Genomic DNA, 14,122 nt, shown 5'->3' with positions numbered 1-14,122 from the left:
TCTTCGTCCTCCTAGACGTTCACAGATCGTATTTGACTGTAAATAGCAAATCTTTACTCACAGCTCACACTTGCCAGTCGCACTAATCCCAAACTGCCAAGCAGCACGGTCGCGAGACAAGAGTCAACATGCCCTGTGACGTATTAGCGGCGATCATGTGCCTCTGAGTCTGACCTCACTCTTCTCGCGCTATCGATTGCTAGCAAACTCTTTCTCTGCACCAATGGCATCTTTGTTGATTTGATTTACCTATGCGTTGATCATGTATCGCTAAGGTATGGCAGTGGTGGATAAAGATATCATGAGACTTATAATCCATAATATAGAATATTCGATTACGACCAACTATCTTGAGAAACACTCATTCTTCCAATCCCAAATTAATAATTAGAATAACGAGAGGCACGAAAATAAAATACCAAATGCACAAATTCCTGCCATCCATGAACGAGAAGAGAAAAGAAAAAGAAAATACCGTATACCCAAATAAATGCGAAAGAGAATTAGAAAAAAAACACAAATAGAATGAACACCCTCTATAACACGAGAATAACCCATCAATAATAATAATAATAATAAAAGAAACAAACACCCCTAGTTTTTAAAATCCCGGCCCTGAATCCCTGAAATTAACCCATCCCAATTGCTAGAACGTATATCTCTTGATACACAATCAAAGAGAGAAGAAAACAAAAAAGAAACGAATAACACCAATTAACCCAATTCACATAGAAAAAAAAACAAAAAACAATAACAAAACAATGAATTACGACAAGTGTGGCGCAATCCATTTGTCGTCAAACCAGCCAACGCGTTCGAAGGCAACAAAAAGACGCGTTGCCTTATTTACGTCAATGCGACACGCTTTCTGACTATCTGTCCGGCGGAACTGCAGACCCTTGCGAGCGCGAAACACGCGCTCTGCAAATATCCGCTTCTTAGAGTCAAGATAAATTGCGCACGGTAGTCTTAAAACTGATGCGAGCTGAACCTCATGCGGGTGCAACAGGTGGCGATCGGGATCGGCAGAAAGATCCATTGCATTGCCTTTCCAGTCTGTGCGCAAACCCTTTGTGCCTTCGAGGGACGACAAAGGTGGGCAAAAGTCAGGAATCTCGTCGGCGTCAATGTCATGCACTGTCGATGTACGAGGTGATGACTCGGGTGACGACGATTGAGCACGACGTGCGGGCGAGAAAGAAGAGGCTGACGACGCGACAGGCGACGAGCGTGACAGTGGCGCTGTAAAATGCGTCGGCGATACACGCTTGCTGGAGGATGAAGACATGCGCGGCGACGAGGGAGTCGAGTGTCGCGTAGCCATTGTCAGCGAAGCCGAAACAGATCCGGGGGACGATGTAGCGGCGCGCGTCTTTGTCACTCGTGGCGGCCGAACAGATCGAGACGATGTTGGCGCGAGGGCGGGTGCGGGTGTTGTCGAGACAGTGACTACTGTGGAGTACTGCGGGCGGTAGTGGCGCAAGAATTCGCGTTGGATCTGCAGCCAGCGTCGCGGGCCCTTCGAGTACTGCTGGAAGACGGTGGACTCCAAGTATGCCGAATCAGAACGCATTGGCTTGTGAGAAGGCGAGGAGGAATTGGCAGATGTGGCGGCGACGACTGCGGCAGCATTGTTGGCGCGGACGACGTCTACAAGAGGGCGGAAGAGCGGAGCATGACGAAGATCAGAGTCTATCGCGAAGAGGGGCATGTCGGAGGACTTCGCGGGAACATTGTCGTCTGACTCGGCGAAGGGAGAAGGTGGCGGCGATAGAAGCGCGATTGTGGGTGCGGGTGCGCGCGGGAGCTGAGATGGCGTCTGGTCCTGTATCTTGAGCTCCGAGACAGCCATGAGCGGGGTCGGCAGCGGCGAAACCATCGTATGAGCGGCCATAAGAGAAGACTGAGGTAGTATACGCAGAAAAGATGAGCGGAAGAAAAAGGAAGAGAGGACGGAGGGCGGCAGTTTTAATACAAGCGGCCTGGGACAATTGAGTTTTTGACTTGAAAGTACCCGGTACCAGCGCGTGACATGCGCACGGCATGCGGCTTAGTCACAGCCTAGCCACAGTCCTTGTTTGCTGCTTTGCAAGACGCTACTACGATTGCCTATGCCGCTACTGCTGCTTCTACTTGGTCTACAGGGCTCAATTACATGATATCCACTCTTGATATCCGCATGCTCTGCACAGAGAAGCGACAGCAACAGGCGGTCGGCAGAGGCCCGCCCAAGAGACTCAAGTGACGTCAACGCCTCCACACGCCACATATGTGTGGCTATGGTGGCGCGGCCGATGCCCATCGAAGGCTTCGCTGCTTTTGTTGCCACCGCAATTAGCAATCGTTGCTGCCTGATTCGGATACCTTTCATCAGGCCGCCTAAGAAAGCGCTGCACCACTGCAGGTTGTGGTCATACTCCTGGTCTCTGGGAAGACATCGCATAGGACCTGCATAGAGTACACACGGGCAGTGGATAGCGAACAGCGAACAGCGCTGTGGCAAATGAAAATTTTTGAGCGCGAGCTTACAAAAAAGTGTGTATTTTGGTTGGGAGCTTTTACGCAAACTCCCAATTGCGCACGGGGTCTTTTTTTTGTTAGCTCGCCACCTTACTATTGCTAGTTCTTGGTTGGCTGTTCCTTCGCACTCCAGTCTCCCTCCTTTTGACGGCTATTGTACAAATTATTGTAGATATAGTATATCAACAGCTCAATCGCTCTTCTCCTTTTTTTTTTTACTTGTCAAAGGAACCTCCTCTTGCTCTGTAGATCCGCTTCTTTTCTCTCCAGTTCTCAGCTTTCTTCTCGCTAGTGAAATATTCGCGCTCAACTCACAAATCAGCATCTCACTAATCGAATAATTACTCAACCGGGACTAGCTTTTCTCTACTACACTTTGCTCTCTCCGATCCAATCTCAAGCAACGACTTTCTGCATTTGAAGATTTTCGGTGAAGCCACATTCTTTGCGGCTCTATTACAGATCTTGTTTTTATTTTAACAAATTTTTTTTTATGTTTTTTCTCATTTGTGGCTACGCTCGCTTGATCACTGATCCGTGAATTTACTGCTTCGCTCTCCGTCCCCGAGGAGCCGGTGCAAATCACTGCTCCTCATTTTAAATCGTTGCTGTCTTGTCCGTGCAATTGACTGCGGCAGCGGTCTCGGCCGCTCGTCTTCATGCGATGGCGGCCCTTTCCAATTTCGTCCCAACCCAGCCGACGTATATCCCTCCATCCAACAGCCTGATTCACACTGAGCCGCTAATCTCAATCGATGGAGTCAATTCGTCACTCCCTACACCGCGCAGCAGCTCAATTCTCGAGCTCTTTGACCTAGCGCGTAAGGCGCGACGTCCGCTCTTTATCGCCGCGCCAATGGTGCGCTACAGTAAATTGCCTTTCCGCATGCTCCTGCAGCATTTCGGTCTCGATCTGATCTACACACCCATGATGCTCGCCAGAGAGTTCAAAAATTCCCCGCACGCACGTACGGCCGACTTCTCGACAACAACTAGCGACTCGCGCGTCCTGCTCGCGCAGTTTGGCGCCAGTAACGCTGACGACTTGTGTGCTGCCACACGCATCATTCGGCCTTATATCGCTGGAGTCGGTATAAACTGCGGATGTCCGATTAAAGATCAAGTAGCAGAAGGTATTGGCGCTGCACTCATGAGTAAGCCTGAGGTAGTCGAGCAGATGGTTCGCACTCTACGGGCTGAGTTTGGCGACGACCTAGTCATCGACGTCAAGATTCGCGTCCATTCTGATCTTGACAAAACCCTCGCTTTTGCGCGACGAGTCGCAGATGCTGGTGCAAACATTGTCACTGTTCATGGTCGAAGACGGAAAGACCGAAGTGGTGGCGTACCTGTCAATTTACTCGCCATCAAGCTCGTTCGCGAGGCTTTACCTCCTAACGTCTACGTTGTTGCTAATGGCGACTGCTTTTCATTTGCCGATGCCTTGCGTATCGCGAACGAAACCGGCGTTGATGGGGTTATGGCCGCGCGTGGATTACTTGAAAATCCAGCAATGTTTCTCCCTACGCACCTGGGAAGTCGCACTCCTTGGAAAGCAGTCGAGCTTTTTTGGGCTTATGCAGAAGAATACGGTTTAACTGGCAAGTTCCAACATTTGCAGCTTGTTGTAGCTGACATGACTGCTGGAATACTGACTAAGCAAGAGCGGCAAGAGATTAGGCTTGCGCGTAACTGGCAGCAATTGACCAAGTTCATGGATTCACGGTTTATCCTTAAGCGAAGAGGTGAGCAGGGTTTTGCGCAGCTAGATTATGACGGCTTTAGAAAATTATGAGTAGGTTTGCGTTATACTATTTATCTTTTGGTTGATTGCATGGCGTTGGTGATGGTGCGTATTTGGTTTATTTTTTGGTAATATATTTTCCTCGGCTCATTTCTTCTTCATCGTAATGAATGTTTTTGTGACGAGTCGGTAACCGGAGAGTTCTGCTGTTGTAAATATATATAAAAAAAAGTAAAAGACAAAACTATCCTATATAATCCAAATAATCTGAATAAAGGCTTTGAAAGTATTAAATCAGCAAACAAACCTACTGCTAAAAAGTTACATACTTCAAATTGATGATCTAACCTCCTGCCCGGTTCCGTAAGCTGTGCCCGACATGCTAGAAACACATAGCCCTAACCCACTTGAAACATTTTGGGAATAATATTGAACCAGAATAAATTTTCGCTGTTGAGCTCCGGATGGCCAAGCTGGTAAGGCGTCAGACTGTAATAGTTTAACCATTTATCTGAAAATCGCGTGTTCGAGTCACGCTCCGGAGATTATTTTTTTGTTTTTAACTTCATTATATCGACAGTTTCATTATTTTTTCAGTTGTTATCTTTTTAAATTCAATGCGGATAAGAGTTCTGAAGTACTGCTAGATATGTAGAGAACAGCTAGCAAGGAAAGCGCGGATAGATAACGTGCCAATCCCTCTATGTAGAGGGAGAAAGCAAGCGTATGATACTGCGGACATTTAGCGCAGGAACGAGAGAGTACTCCTGTATACCCCCGACATCTCAGCTGTAGTTGAATGTAGATCTGTATGAGTTAGAAATGCAACAGAAGTAGATTAGTATAGTTTATCAGTAACTGATGTGCTAAGGAGATCGTTATTGTAGGAGGTTCATTTTGTATACGACATTATTTATTGAATGATATCTCAATCTCTACTCATAGCAGCAGTATCACTTCTTCTCCTTCTCGACGGTTACAGCAGGCACTCGTCTCTCTTGCTTTCCCCACTCTAACGTTCTAGCAGACATAAACTCTTCAACAACATCCTTCGTCACTGCCGCTCGTCTCTCCTGGAACGCAGAAACATAATTCTGCAACACCTTGATACACATAACCTTCAACTCTCCAGTCAACAAATTTCCATTCTTGTAATCTTGTCTGATCTTCTCTAGCTCGTCGTCGTCTTCAAGGAAGAATGAGAGATACTGGAATGAGACGTCAACGTCAGGGTTACCGCCATATTTACGCTGCTCTTCGAGAGTATCGCGACCGCCGGAAAACGCGTACCGTTTAATTTTCTTGTCAATTTGCTTTGCTGTGTCGGTCATGAAGATCGCCGAGGTATCTATTGATGCAGACATTTTGCTTTGCGAGCCCTAAAGATAAATCATAAAAGTTAGGGAAAATTGTTTGTGAAAAAGGTGATGTTCAATATACCTGCAGAGCCGGGAAAAATCGTGCGTGGATAAGAGATGGCTTTGGGTAGCGCAATTTGAACGCAACGTCTCGGCACACTCTGAAATACGGATCCTGGTCGATAGCGCACGGAATCAGACACGGGATATCCTTCCTATCACCAAAGATATGAGGAAACGAGTTTGAGAACGCTGCTGTGATTTGAATTGAGGCAAAATGTATTTTTCCGATATTATCAGAATCTCCAAACCCAAACACAGACTTGGCAGTTGACATTGTGATTTGTCGTGAAACACGGACAACGTTTTCATAGTAGGCACCGCCCATGTATTTGAGATCAGAAAAGATGAATGTCTTTTCGGGATCAAACCCGACTGAGATGATATCCTTAGCATTCTCAAATGAGAAATTCTTGACGTCTTCGATCTTGAGACTGCTCTTGAAAAGGAATTTCTCGTCATCTGGCTCGTGGTTAGCATAAGTGGTTTGCAAAAAAAATCAAGAAAACAAATAGTAGCCATACCAGTCATTTCAATAACCAATGGAACATCAAAGACATCTTGCAACCACCTTGTCATATGTAGTTAGCACATCGTCTATAGCTCATACAATTGTCTCAACGGAATAAGGGCATACTTTGTGAACATGAACGGAATCATGTGTCCGAGGTGCATACTGTCACTGGAGGGTCCCCGTCCGGTATACAAGAAAAAGGGCTTTCCTTGCTCGTATCTAGTCAAAATAACATCCAAATCTCTACAATCAAAAAGAAAGAAAAATCAATATCAACCCTTATTGGCAATAGAGAGAGAGAAAGTATGCAAAAAAAAAAAAAAAATAAAAATAAAAAGGTTACTCACCTCTCACTGAAAAACATTCCACGTCGTAAAAGAAGATGCGGTTTGTATCCCGTAACCTTCTCAAACCGTTCCAAAATTTTAGCATCAATCTTCTTTGTTCCGAACTGCTCAATCAAACGATCATAGTCAATCTCTTGTGCCTTGCCGTCGACAATAGCACCTTCGACCTCCCATGGAGTAATAGTTTGCTCGACTGATACCGGTGCCTTTGTTGACTCTTCGGCTGATATCTTAAGATTATCAATTGCAGGCGTCTCAGCCATAGTGAATTGTTTGTGGGTGGAGAGTAGCGGTGGTAAGAATTGTGACCGGCAAGCGATGAGCTGAAATCAGGAAACAGGTAGTTCACAATATGGTCATTGGCAGTGAGGCAGTCGGACATAAAAGTTAATCTGCAGCCATTAGTCATTAATATAAATGTTTATTCCACTGTTGAAATTGAAAATTAGCGATACGCAGCAACGCAGTTCAATAATTGACGAATAGATATTCAGGATAAAAATTATGATAAATTCACAAAGAATAAAATTCTGTGTGATGGGCCGACTAGGAGGCGACTAGATATTCACTTTTCTCCCGCGCTCTGATATATGATCTACACATAAATTGGGGTTTAAACGAAAAACGATTGAAGCAAAAGGGAATAGAAGTTAGATTCTCGACATAGCATATACATTGCAGTGAGCTGTGTAAAAGGTGCGACCAACAAAAGGAATATTCTATACAGTGTACTTCTCTCTCGACTTCATGAATGATCATTTAAGTAGATTTTTACCGTTCAATATATAACCAAATTATGACAATATCAACCCCAAAATTTATCCTCGTTTGACTGGCTTGTTAGCCCAAGCACCCGGTTTAAAATTTACGGCAGCTAAACTCTGGTTAGCCATACGCAGTAGTAGCTACAAAACAAGCAGACTCATAGTCTAACTTACCATCACTCTCGCTTTCTGCCGTACTCTTGCTCTCAGGTGTACTTTCAATCTTCACAGGTCTCCTACTCTCCTTTGCTTTCTTGAACTCCCTCTTTGTGCCCGACACAGAACTCGTATCGATTGTCGAATTGGTTCCTGGCATTCCCTGAGGCGAAACAGAACCGCTAGCAACTGACTCCTCTTTGAGTGGTATGCTAGCCCACTTCTCTTGAGCAGCGCGGACTCTGTAGTTTAGTGTAGCAAGTCGACGTTGTTCTGCTTCTAGTTCTTCGATTGATGGCGGTTCTCGGCGGACATGCCGAAGCCATTGACTCCATTGTGCTGTTGGCGAATAACAAAAATATTAGCAAAATCTTCTATGTGAGTGTTTGTGTAAAGGCTTCGTACGAGGTAACTTATAGTCAATATATTCTTTCTTTGCTCCTAATAACTTCACCATCCGTCGCGGTCTTCCGGGATTGTTTCTATTTTCAAACTCCCAAAAGGTGTTCTCTTCTAGATCCATACCTATTATCAAACATATTTATCAGTATAATTACTAAATTAAATTATTTATTATTGATCCAGTGAACCTACCAACTAAGAATTTAGTTCGAAATGGAACATTGCGCAGGGCTTTCCATTTCAAAAACAATGTCCGGATAGCAGAAGAGCTTTTGATCTGCATCACTACGTTGACTGAGCTGACTGCAACTTAACAATTTAATATCAAGTTCCTCGTTTAGCTGGATGATTCTGGGCCGTCTCTGAAAGAAAAAGGTAAATAATGTGGACTGGTGCTGAAAGTAATTGAAGGTATAGAAGCAGAGCCTTGAGTGCACCCGTGAAGTTGGGAGTATTCGAAAACTGAAGCCTCGCTCACTAATACCATTTTATTTAACTTAGCATCACTTTACAGCCTTGACCCGACACACCGAGATATTTGCGACGAGTATTTACACCTGAAGCTCCAAATGCTAATTCGAACAAAAAATATATTTAATACAGATGCACACAATAAGCAACAAAATCACTATCCCAAATTACCTCGAATCTGAACCAACATGCACAGAATCTCGTGAAAGTTTTAAATTATACACCCATGAACACCAAATCATAAAGCACAGCAGAACATTTATTTTTGTATGATCCTTAAGTAAGCCGAAAAGAAGAGAGGGATACTCGAAAATGAGAAAAAATCAAAAGATTAATCTATGGCACTACGAGAACATTGCATCATCTAAAAAATGGAATTTACAATGTTCGAACCGATTGTAGCACCAGCACCTGCACAACAACCCAAATTAGTTTTCAAATCCCGGAAAATACTATAAAATGATATAAACCTACCAAAGATAGCAGCATTTCCCAATTTCTTGCCAAACTTTTTTCCTACTTGCTCCATCCCGCTATGATGGTGTTGCTGTTGCTGTTGCTGCTGCTGTTGGTGCTGAGCCTGAGGTTGGTGCTGAGGCTGCTGAGGTTGCTGAGGTTGCTGTTGGTGCTGCTGAGGTTGCTGATATGCAACTGGCTGAGGAGCCGGAGAGGCAGCAGGAGGGAAGTACGGCTGAGGAGTAGGTGCCTGATACGGCATCGGAGCAGAGTTGTAAGACTGAGCACGATACTGATCAGGAGACGGCGACGAAAACTGACTAGCACCATCTAAAACACGAACATAACTCGAAGGGAAGACTCCTTCACGGCCAGAAGCCTTGTCGCGGCCTCGCCACCAATCGGGGTTGACCTTCTCGATCACCAAGATTTGAGAGCCACGATAGAGTGGCAAGTCCGAGTCGTCAGTCGGACGATATTCGTACATTGCTTCTGCTAGTTCAGGCCCATTTTGAGGGCCAGAAGAGTACTGCGGTGGCGCTGCAACAGCCGGCACTGGTGAAAGGTGAGATTTCTCGTTGTTATAGCCGCTTGAGGCGTGATTGACAAAATCTGCAGGAGGCATTCCCGGGGTGTAAGTCGCAGGTAAAAGTTCGGTGAGATGGGCAAAAAGTGCTGGAGTAATGACACCGGAGTTCCTGAGGAATTCGAATTCCTATAAATACCGAGGAAATCGAAGGTTAGAGGACAAGTTATATAAAAGAAATATGAAACGAAGCTATGATGTAATGAACACTTACATTGTGCACCGCGGTCAGAGACCGCGAGTAAAGCGGGGCATTTGCATCGGCCATAGCAGTGCAGTTCTAGTTACTGACGCAAAATATATAGATATATACTAATAGTGGTGATATTAAGCAGAAAAATATGGCCTTGGATAGAGACAAACAGCCAGATGTTCTGGTGGCCGCTCGTTCGACACGCGGCATTTGTTTGAGGCAGTGCCATTTGCCTAGTGACTCAATCACATTTTGTGAACATCACGTGACAGATCTGTGACACGAAGCACTCGAGCAGTGCATGCATGCGATGGTACGTTCTCCGCAAGACGTAAGTGATCACCCTTGCCTCACACAGCGCCTGCCAGTACTCTAGAGCTTGAACCCCGAACCATCGCGGATCTTAGGACGATTTGCAGAGCTGAAAGCACGCACCTACCACAATGCCGTCTCAAAAAGACCGCACGAATGAGCGCAGTCGCGATCGTGAGCCGTTGCGGGAATCGTCATCTTCGACCGGCAGTGGCGGCCGTATCGGCCGCTACCAAATCATCAAAACTCTAGGCGAAGGATCGTTTGGCAAAGTCAAGCGTATGTGTATTTCTCTTTCGAATTATACGAAGAAATGAGCTGATTAGTTTTTGCTTTGTGAATATATAGTAGCTTACCATCTCGCGACACATCAGCGAGTTGCCTTGAAGATCATCAACCGAAAGACTCTAGCCAAGTCGGATATGCAAGGCCGCATCGAGCGTGAAATCTCTTACCTACGCCTTCTGCGCCATCCGCATATCATCAAACTTTACGATGTCATCAAATCAAAGGATGAGATTATTATGGTCATTGAGTTCGCCGGGAAAGAGCTATTCGATTATATTGTCCAGCGGGGAAAGATGCCAGAAGACGAAGCACGCCGATTTTTCCAGCAAATTATCGGTGCTGTCGAGTATTGCCATCGGCACAAGATTGTGCATCGCGACCTCAAGCCTGAAAATTTGCTTTTGGACGAGAATTTGAATGTTAAGATTGCTGATTTTGGACTGTCGAATATCATGACCGACGGAAACTTTCTCAAAACGAGTTGTGGATCACCTAATTACGCTGCTCCAGAGGTTATATCTGGCAAATTGTATGCTGGTCCAGAGGTCGATGTCTGGAGTTGCGGAGTTATTTTGTACGTTATGCTATGTGGCAGACTACCATTCGACGACGAGTTTATTCCAACACTGTTCAAAAAAATCAACGGCGGTGTATATTCGCTGCCGCAGTATTTATCTCCCGGAGCGAAGCACTTATTACAACGAATGCTTGTCGTGAACCCGATGAATCGAATCACTGTACGCGAAATCATGCAGGACAAGTGGTTTAATGTGAATTTACCGGCATATCTTCTTCCACATGAAGACAGCAAGAAAAAGAAAGATGATTCATCGGGCGAGATCGATGAGACAGTTGTGGGTGCGCTTGGAAGAACTATGGGATATGATAAAGAAGAAGTCTACGACGCGCTAAACAGCACCAAGAGTGGTGGAGCCACGAGTGAGATTCGGGATGCGTATGAATTAATGAAGGAGAATAAGCAAATGGAGAATGATTCTGTCAATGACGGGATATCCTCGAGCCCGCCATCGTGGTCTAGCGATGGGTTGCGATCCAACACTGGCTCGATCTCGCGGAAGCGAAATGAGCAAACTCTCACGTTTGAAAATCCGCATCTCACCAATGCGCTCAATGCGACAGACATATCGACGCCAAACACCACTATTGCCGTTCTTCCTTCATCATTACCAACGTTCCATAAAGCCAATATGATGGCGATGTATCCTAGTATGGCGCCGCACTTGGAAAAGCTTGCGCATGCCGCAAATGCAGCGACGCGCAAGTCGAAGACACGCTGGCATTTTGGAATCCGAAGTCGGTCTTATCCGTTGGATGTCATGGGCGAGATCTATCGCGCCTTGAAAGGATTAGGTGCTGAATGGGCCAAGCCAACAGAGGAAGATCCATGGACGATTCTTGTTCGATGGCGCTATATGCCTCGAGACCCTATAGAAGGAGTTGAACTGCAAGGTGAGCAAGGAAAGTTAATGAAGATGCAGATTCAGCTGTACCAGTTGGAGCAAAACAATTATCTTGTTGACTTCAAATTTGACGGTTGGTGGAATGATGGCGATGAGCATACGATGGCCAAAGAGAAACAATTATTACGACGACGGCAAAGCAGTACAAATATGGCGCGCAGCAGCAGCGTTGTGACGATCAATAGTGCAAATGTGAATAACATAGGCGCCCTTTCAAACTTGACGTCGATGGCCAAATCGAAGCAGAGAACAACACCGGCCAATAGCAATGACAATGTAAATGATGAACTGCGGCCGTCAGCGTCAGCAACGGCGACAACGGTGGCTGCAGAGAGAGACCAATCCAATGGGAATAGTAGAAACAGCGGTGATGCTTCTGCGCTTCAGGAAAAGAAGAATAAGGAAGAGGAGACGCTGTCGACGTATCCGTTTTTGCATATGGCTACACGATTGATTATGGAGCTGGCGGTTAACAGTCAGGCTGCGTGAAAAGAGGCTTGCTTGCTGTTATGTGTGTATCGTTTGTAATATTCATAATGCATTTTTTTATTAAATACAGCGGTGAGATTTTTTTTTTCAAAACATGCTATAAAACTGTATATACTATAGGTGAAACCAAGAGTAAATTGCGAGGTAAGTCCACAAGGTAGGGTTAAAGGGGCGCAACGGTGTCGCTAGTGATCGTTCATGATGACGACATGGCTACGCAACGTGGAGAGCCTGAGTTTATATTTCTGCTGCGCGTGCGAGATCGTCCTCTACTTACAAAGCATTAGTTAAAAGGCATGTGATGAACAAGCAAAGGTGGTTGCTATATTATTGCCGTCTTATTAAGTCTCTGACAGAGAGTAGAGAATTGCTTAGAGTTGCATAATCATTATAGTGACCGATGATCAAACTACGCCACGCCTACGAAAAATAGTGACCGATATCGCTAGATTTGAGTAAACCAGACAAAAATCAGTGTCAAATTTAAACAGCAATCGTTATGGTAATTATAGAGATGTATTATTACTCAACAGGTAAGAAAAATTACTAGAGGTTGCCCCATAGTCAGAAATCTCAACTAATCTGAGCAGCACAAAATCAGTGGATCCGTGTCCGCTACAGATGAATTCATACTCATACACAAAAAATAGAAGACAAAATATAAGGTTCACCATTTAACAGGGTCGAGCTTGAATAGCAAACTCGATTGAATAAATATGAAAAGGTATCATTAAATTCGGACAAAAATCCAGTCCACATCAACTAAAATCACCGTAAGTGATTGCCAAAAAGGCAAGCACATGCCGCACACATAAATCGCAAGTCTCCGTCAATTAGAAGCTTTTTAGACCTGAGCCATGGTAGGGCGGGTGGGGGCAGGAATAACCCTGGTGGGACCACCCCAGCCGTTTCGGAAGCCCGAAGAGATGGAAAGGACAAGGAGGACCAGCGAGACGACGAAGGTGAAGTAAATGAATACGTCAGAGGCCTGTATCGAAAAGAGATCGTTAGACACAATGACCTTGTAACGCTTGAAAAAAAAATAGACAATACTGACCTGAGCCTTGCGGCATCTGTCGGTGGAGCCCTCAGCAATGCGGTTAGAGCTGAGGAAGTCCTCGTTAGTGCAGGAGTGGACACGGATGTTGACGGCGAGGGCAGTGGCGCCAGCGAAGGTGAAAACGAGGGTGAGGAAGTCAACGATGATGAGGACAATGGGGAAAGCCAAGACGGAGACGAAAAGGCAGAAGGCACCGAAGAGGCCAGAGAAGAGAAGACTCCATACGGAGGCAAAGACCATGAAGTTAATCTGAGGAGTGCCATAGCTCTGGTGAGCCATAAGGGATCCGATGAGGCCGAGACTGACAGTGGCAAAGAAGATCACCAGAGTGCGGAGCACGAGGTTGGATACGAAAAGAGCGCCCATTGTGAATAGATGTGAGGGATGAGATATGAAGAGATAAGAGAAGTAGAAAATAAAATGGAAGAGAGAAAAAAACAGTTGAGACGGGGCCGGGGATGGAATATATATTACTGGCGGGTACTCCGAGACCGCACACGGCCCCGTCGTACCCGAATGAGGTCATCGTCGTCACAGCAACGCGGTACAATAACACAAACAACCGGCAGCGCCGCACGCGGTTGTCTTCTCGCATAGTGCTATAGGATGCATAATTATTGCCTTACGACGACTTTTTACTACGATTACTACATTCTATAGATTTCATGCTGCTTGGATGACGAGTGCTCGCAACGGTAGAAAAAAAATAATCTGTAATATGATGGCCACGGTCTGTATTTGTTGACATTGCGTCGTGATAGTGATCAGCCCTACGGCCTAGCGCGGCGCATCAGCCAATCATACATCCCGATCCGGCGATTGTTCTCGAACCTGCTCAACGAGAGAACACTTGATTTGCACGGTATCATGTTGTATGTTCTATGCTGTAAGGTAAAATCCACAAGACTACTGTTCTTGTCT

At 45.4% G+C, this 14,122-nt stretch overlaps 7 protein-coding genes and 1 non-coding gene across 8 annotated transcripts; 3 read left to right on the top strand and 5 right to left on the bottom strand.

Moving 5' to 3' along the window:
- Positions 1 to 316: 316 nt before the first annotated feature.
- On the bottom strand, positions 317 to 1,943 carry V2V93DRAFT_367928 (uncharacterized protein). Its single transcript, XM_066909682.1, has one exon. It carries the CDS (start codon positions 1,892 to 1,894, stop codon positions 767 to 769), a length of 1,128 nt encoding a protein of 375 aa, XP_066766652.1. The 5' UTR covers positions 1,895 to 1,943; the 3' UTR covers positions 317 to 766.
- A 1,241-nt stretch (positions 1,944 to 3,184) lies between these two features.
- Positions 3,185 to 4,315, top strand: V2V93DRAFT_358277 (uncharacterized protein; the record flags this gene model as incomplete). Its single annotated transcript, XM_066908054.1, has 1 exon — positions 3,185 to 4,315. The coding sequence occupies one exon, from the start codon at positions 3,185 to 3,187 to the stop codon at positions 4,313 to 4,315; it is 1,131 nt and encodes a 376-aa protein (XP_066766651.1).
- Positions 4,316 to 4,722: 407 nt separating this feature from the next.
- Positions 4,723 to 4,809, top strand: V2V93DRAFT_t25. Its single transcript has one exon. It is a non-coding gene; the product is annotated as a tRNA-Tyr (tRNA).
- A 313-nt stretch (positions 4,810 to 5,122) lies between these two features.
- On the bottom strand, positions 5,123 to 6,943 carry V2V93DRAFT_367925 (uncharacterized protein). The gene is made up of 5 exons (XM_066909681.1): positions 6,544 to 6,943; positions 6,320 to 6,439; positions 6,207 to 6,253; positions 5,705 to 6,144; positions 5,123 to 5,643 (listed from the first exon to the last, which is right to left on the bottom strand). The coding sequence occupies exons 1-5, from the start codon at positions 6,804 to 6,806 to the stop codon at positions 5,218 to 5,220; spliced, it is 1,296 nt and encodes a 431-aa protein (XP_066766650.1). The 5' UTR covers positions 6,807 to 6,943; the 3' UTR covers positions 5,123 to 5,217.
- A 228-nt stretch (positions 6,944 to 7,171) lies between these two features.
- Positions 7,172 to 8,293, bottom strand: V2V93DRAFT_367921 (uncharacterized protein). The gene is made up of 4 exons (XM_066909680.1): positions 8,058 to 8,293; positions 7,869 to 7,988; positions 7,482 to 7,802; positions 7,172 to 7,417 (listed from the first exon to the last, which is right to left on the bottom strand). Exons 1-4 carry the CDS (start codon positions 8,146 to 8,148, stop codon positions 7,362 to 7,364), a joined length of 588 nt encoding a protein of 195 aa, XP_066766649.1. The 5' UTR covers positions 8,149 to 8,293; the 3' UTR covers positions 7,172 to 7,361.
- A 407-nt stretch (positions 8,294 to 8,700) lies between these two features.
- On the bottom strand, positions 8,701 to 9,646 carry V2V93DRAFT_358274 (SH3 domain-containing protein; the record flags this gene model as incomplete). The annotated part of the gene is made up of 3 exons (XM_066908053.1): positions 8,701 to 8,747; positions 8,811 to 9,507; positions 9,593 to 9,646. The coding sequence occupies 3 exons, from the start codon at positions 9,644 to 9,646 to the stop codon at positions 8,701 to 8,703; spliced, it is 798 nt and encodes a 265-aa protein (XP_066766648.1).
- Positions 9,647 to 9,906: 260 nt separating this feature from the next.
- V2V93DRAFT_367918 (kinase-like domain-containing protein) lies at positions 9,907 to 12,219 on the top strand. The gene is made up of 2 exons (XM_066909679.1): positions 9,907 to 10,162; positions 10,232 to 12,219. The coding sequence occupies exons 1-2, from the start codon at positions 10,015 to 10,017 to the stop codon at positions 12,139 to 12,141; spliced, it is 2,058 nt and encodes a 685-aa protein (XP_066766647.1). The 5' UTR covers positions 9,907 to 10,014; the 3' UTR covers positions 12,142 to 12,219.
- Positions 12,220 to 12,638: 419 nt separating this feature from the next.
- V2V93DRAFT_367914 (membrane-associating domain-containing protein) lies at positions 12,639 to 13,642 on the bottom strand. The gene is made up of 2 exons (XM_066909678.1): positions 13,199 to 13,642; positions 12,639 to 13,129 (listed from the first exon to the last, which is right to left on the bottom strand). Exons 1-2 carry the CDS (start codon positions 13,565 to 13,567, stop codon positions 12,986 to 12,988), a joined length of 513 nt encoding a protein of 170 aa, XP_066766646.1. The 5' UTR covers positions 13,568 to 13,642; the 3' UTR covers positions 12,639 to 12,985.
- Positions 13,643 to 14,122: the final 480 nt, after the last annotated feature.

Source organism: Kockiozyma suomiensis (assembly GCF_038497685.1).
Source record: "Kockiozyma suomiensis strain NRRL Y-17356 unplaced genomic scaffold V2V93scaffold_5, whole genome shotgun sequence".
In the NCBI taxonomy this organism is placed as follows: domain Eukaryota; kingdom Fungi; phylum Ascomycota; class Lipomycetes; order Lipomycetales; family Lipomycetaceae; genus Kockiozyma; species Kockiozyma suomiensis.
The sequence above is the reverse complement of the archived record's forward strand: the minus strand, read 5'-3'. Positions and strand labels throughout refer to the sequence as shown.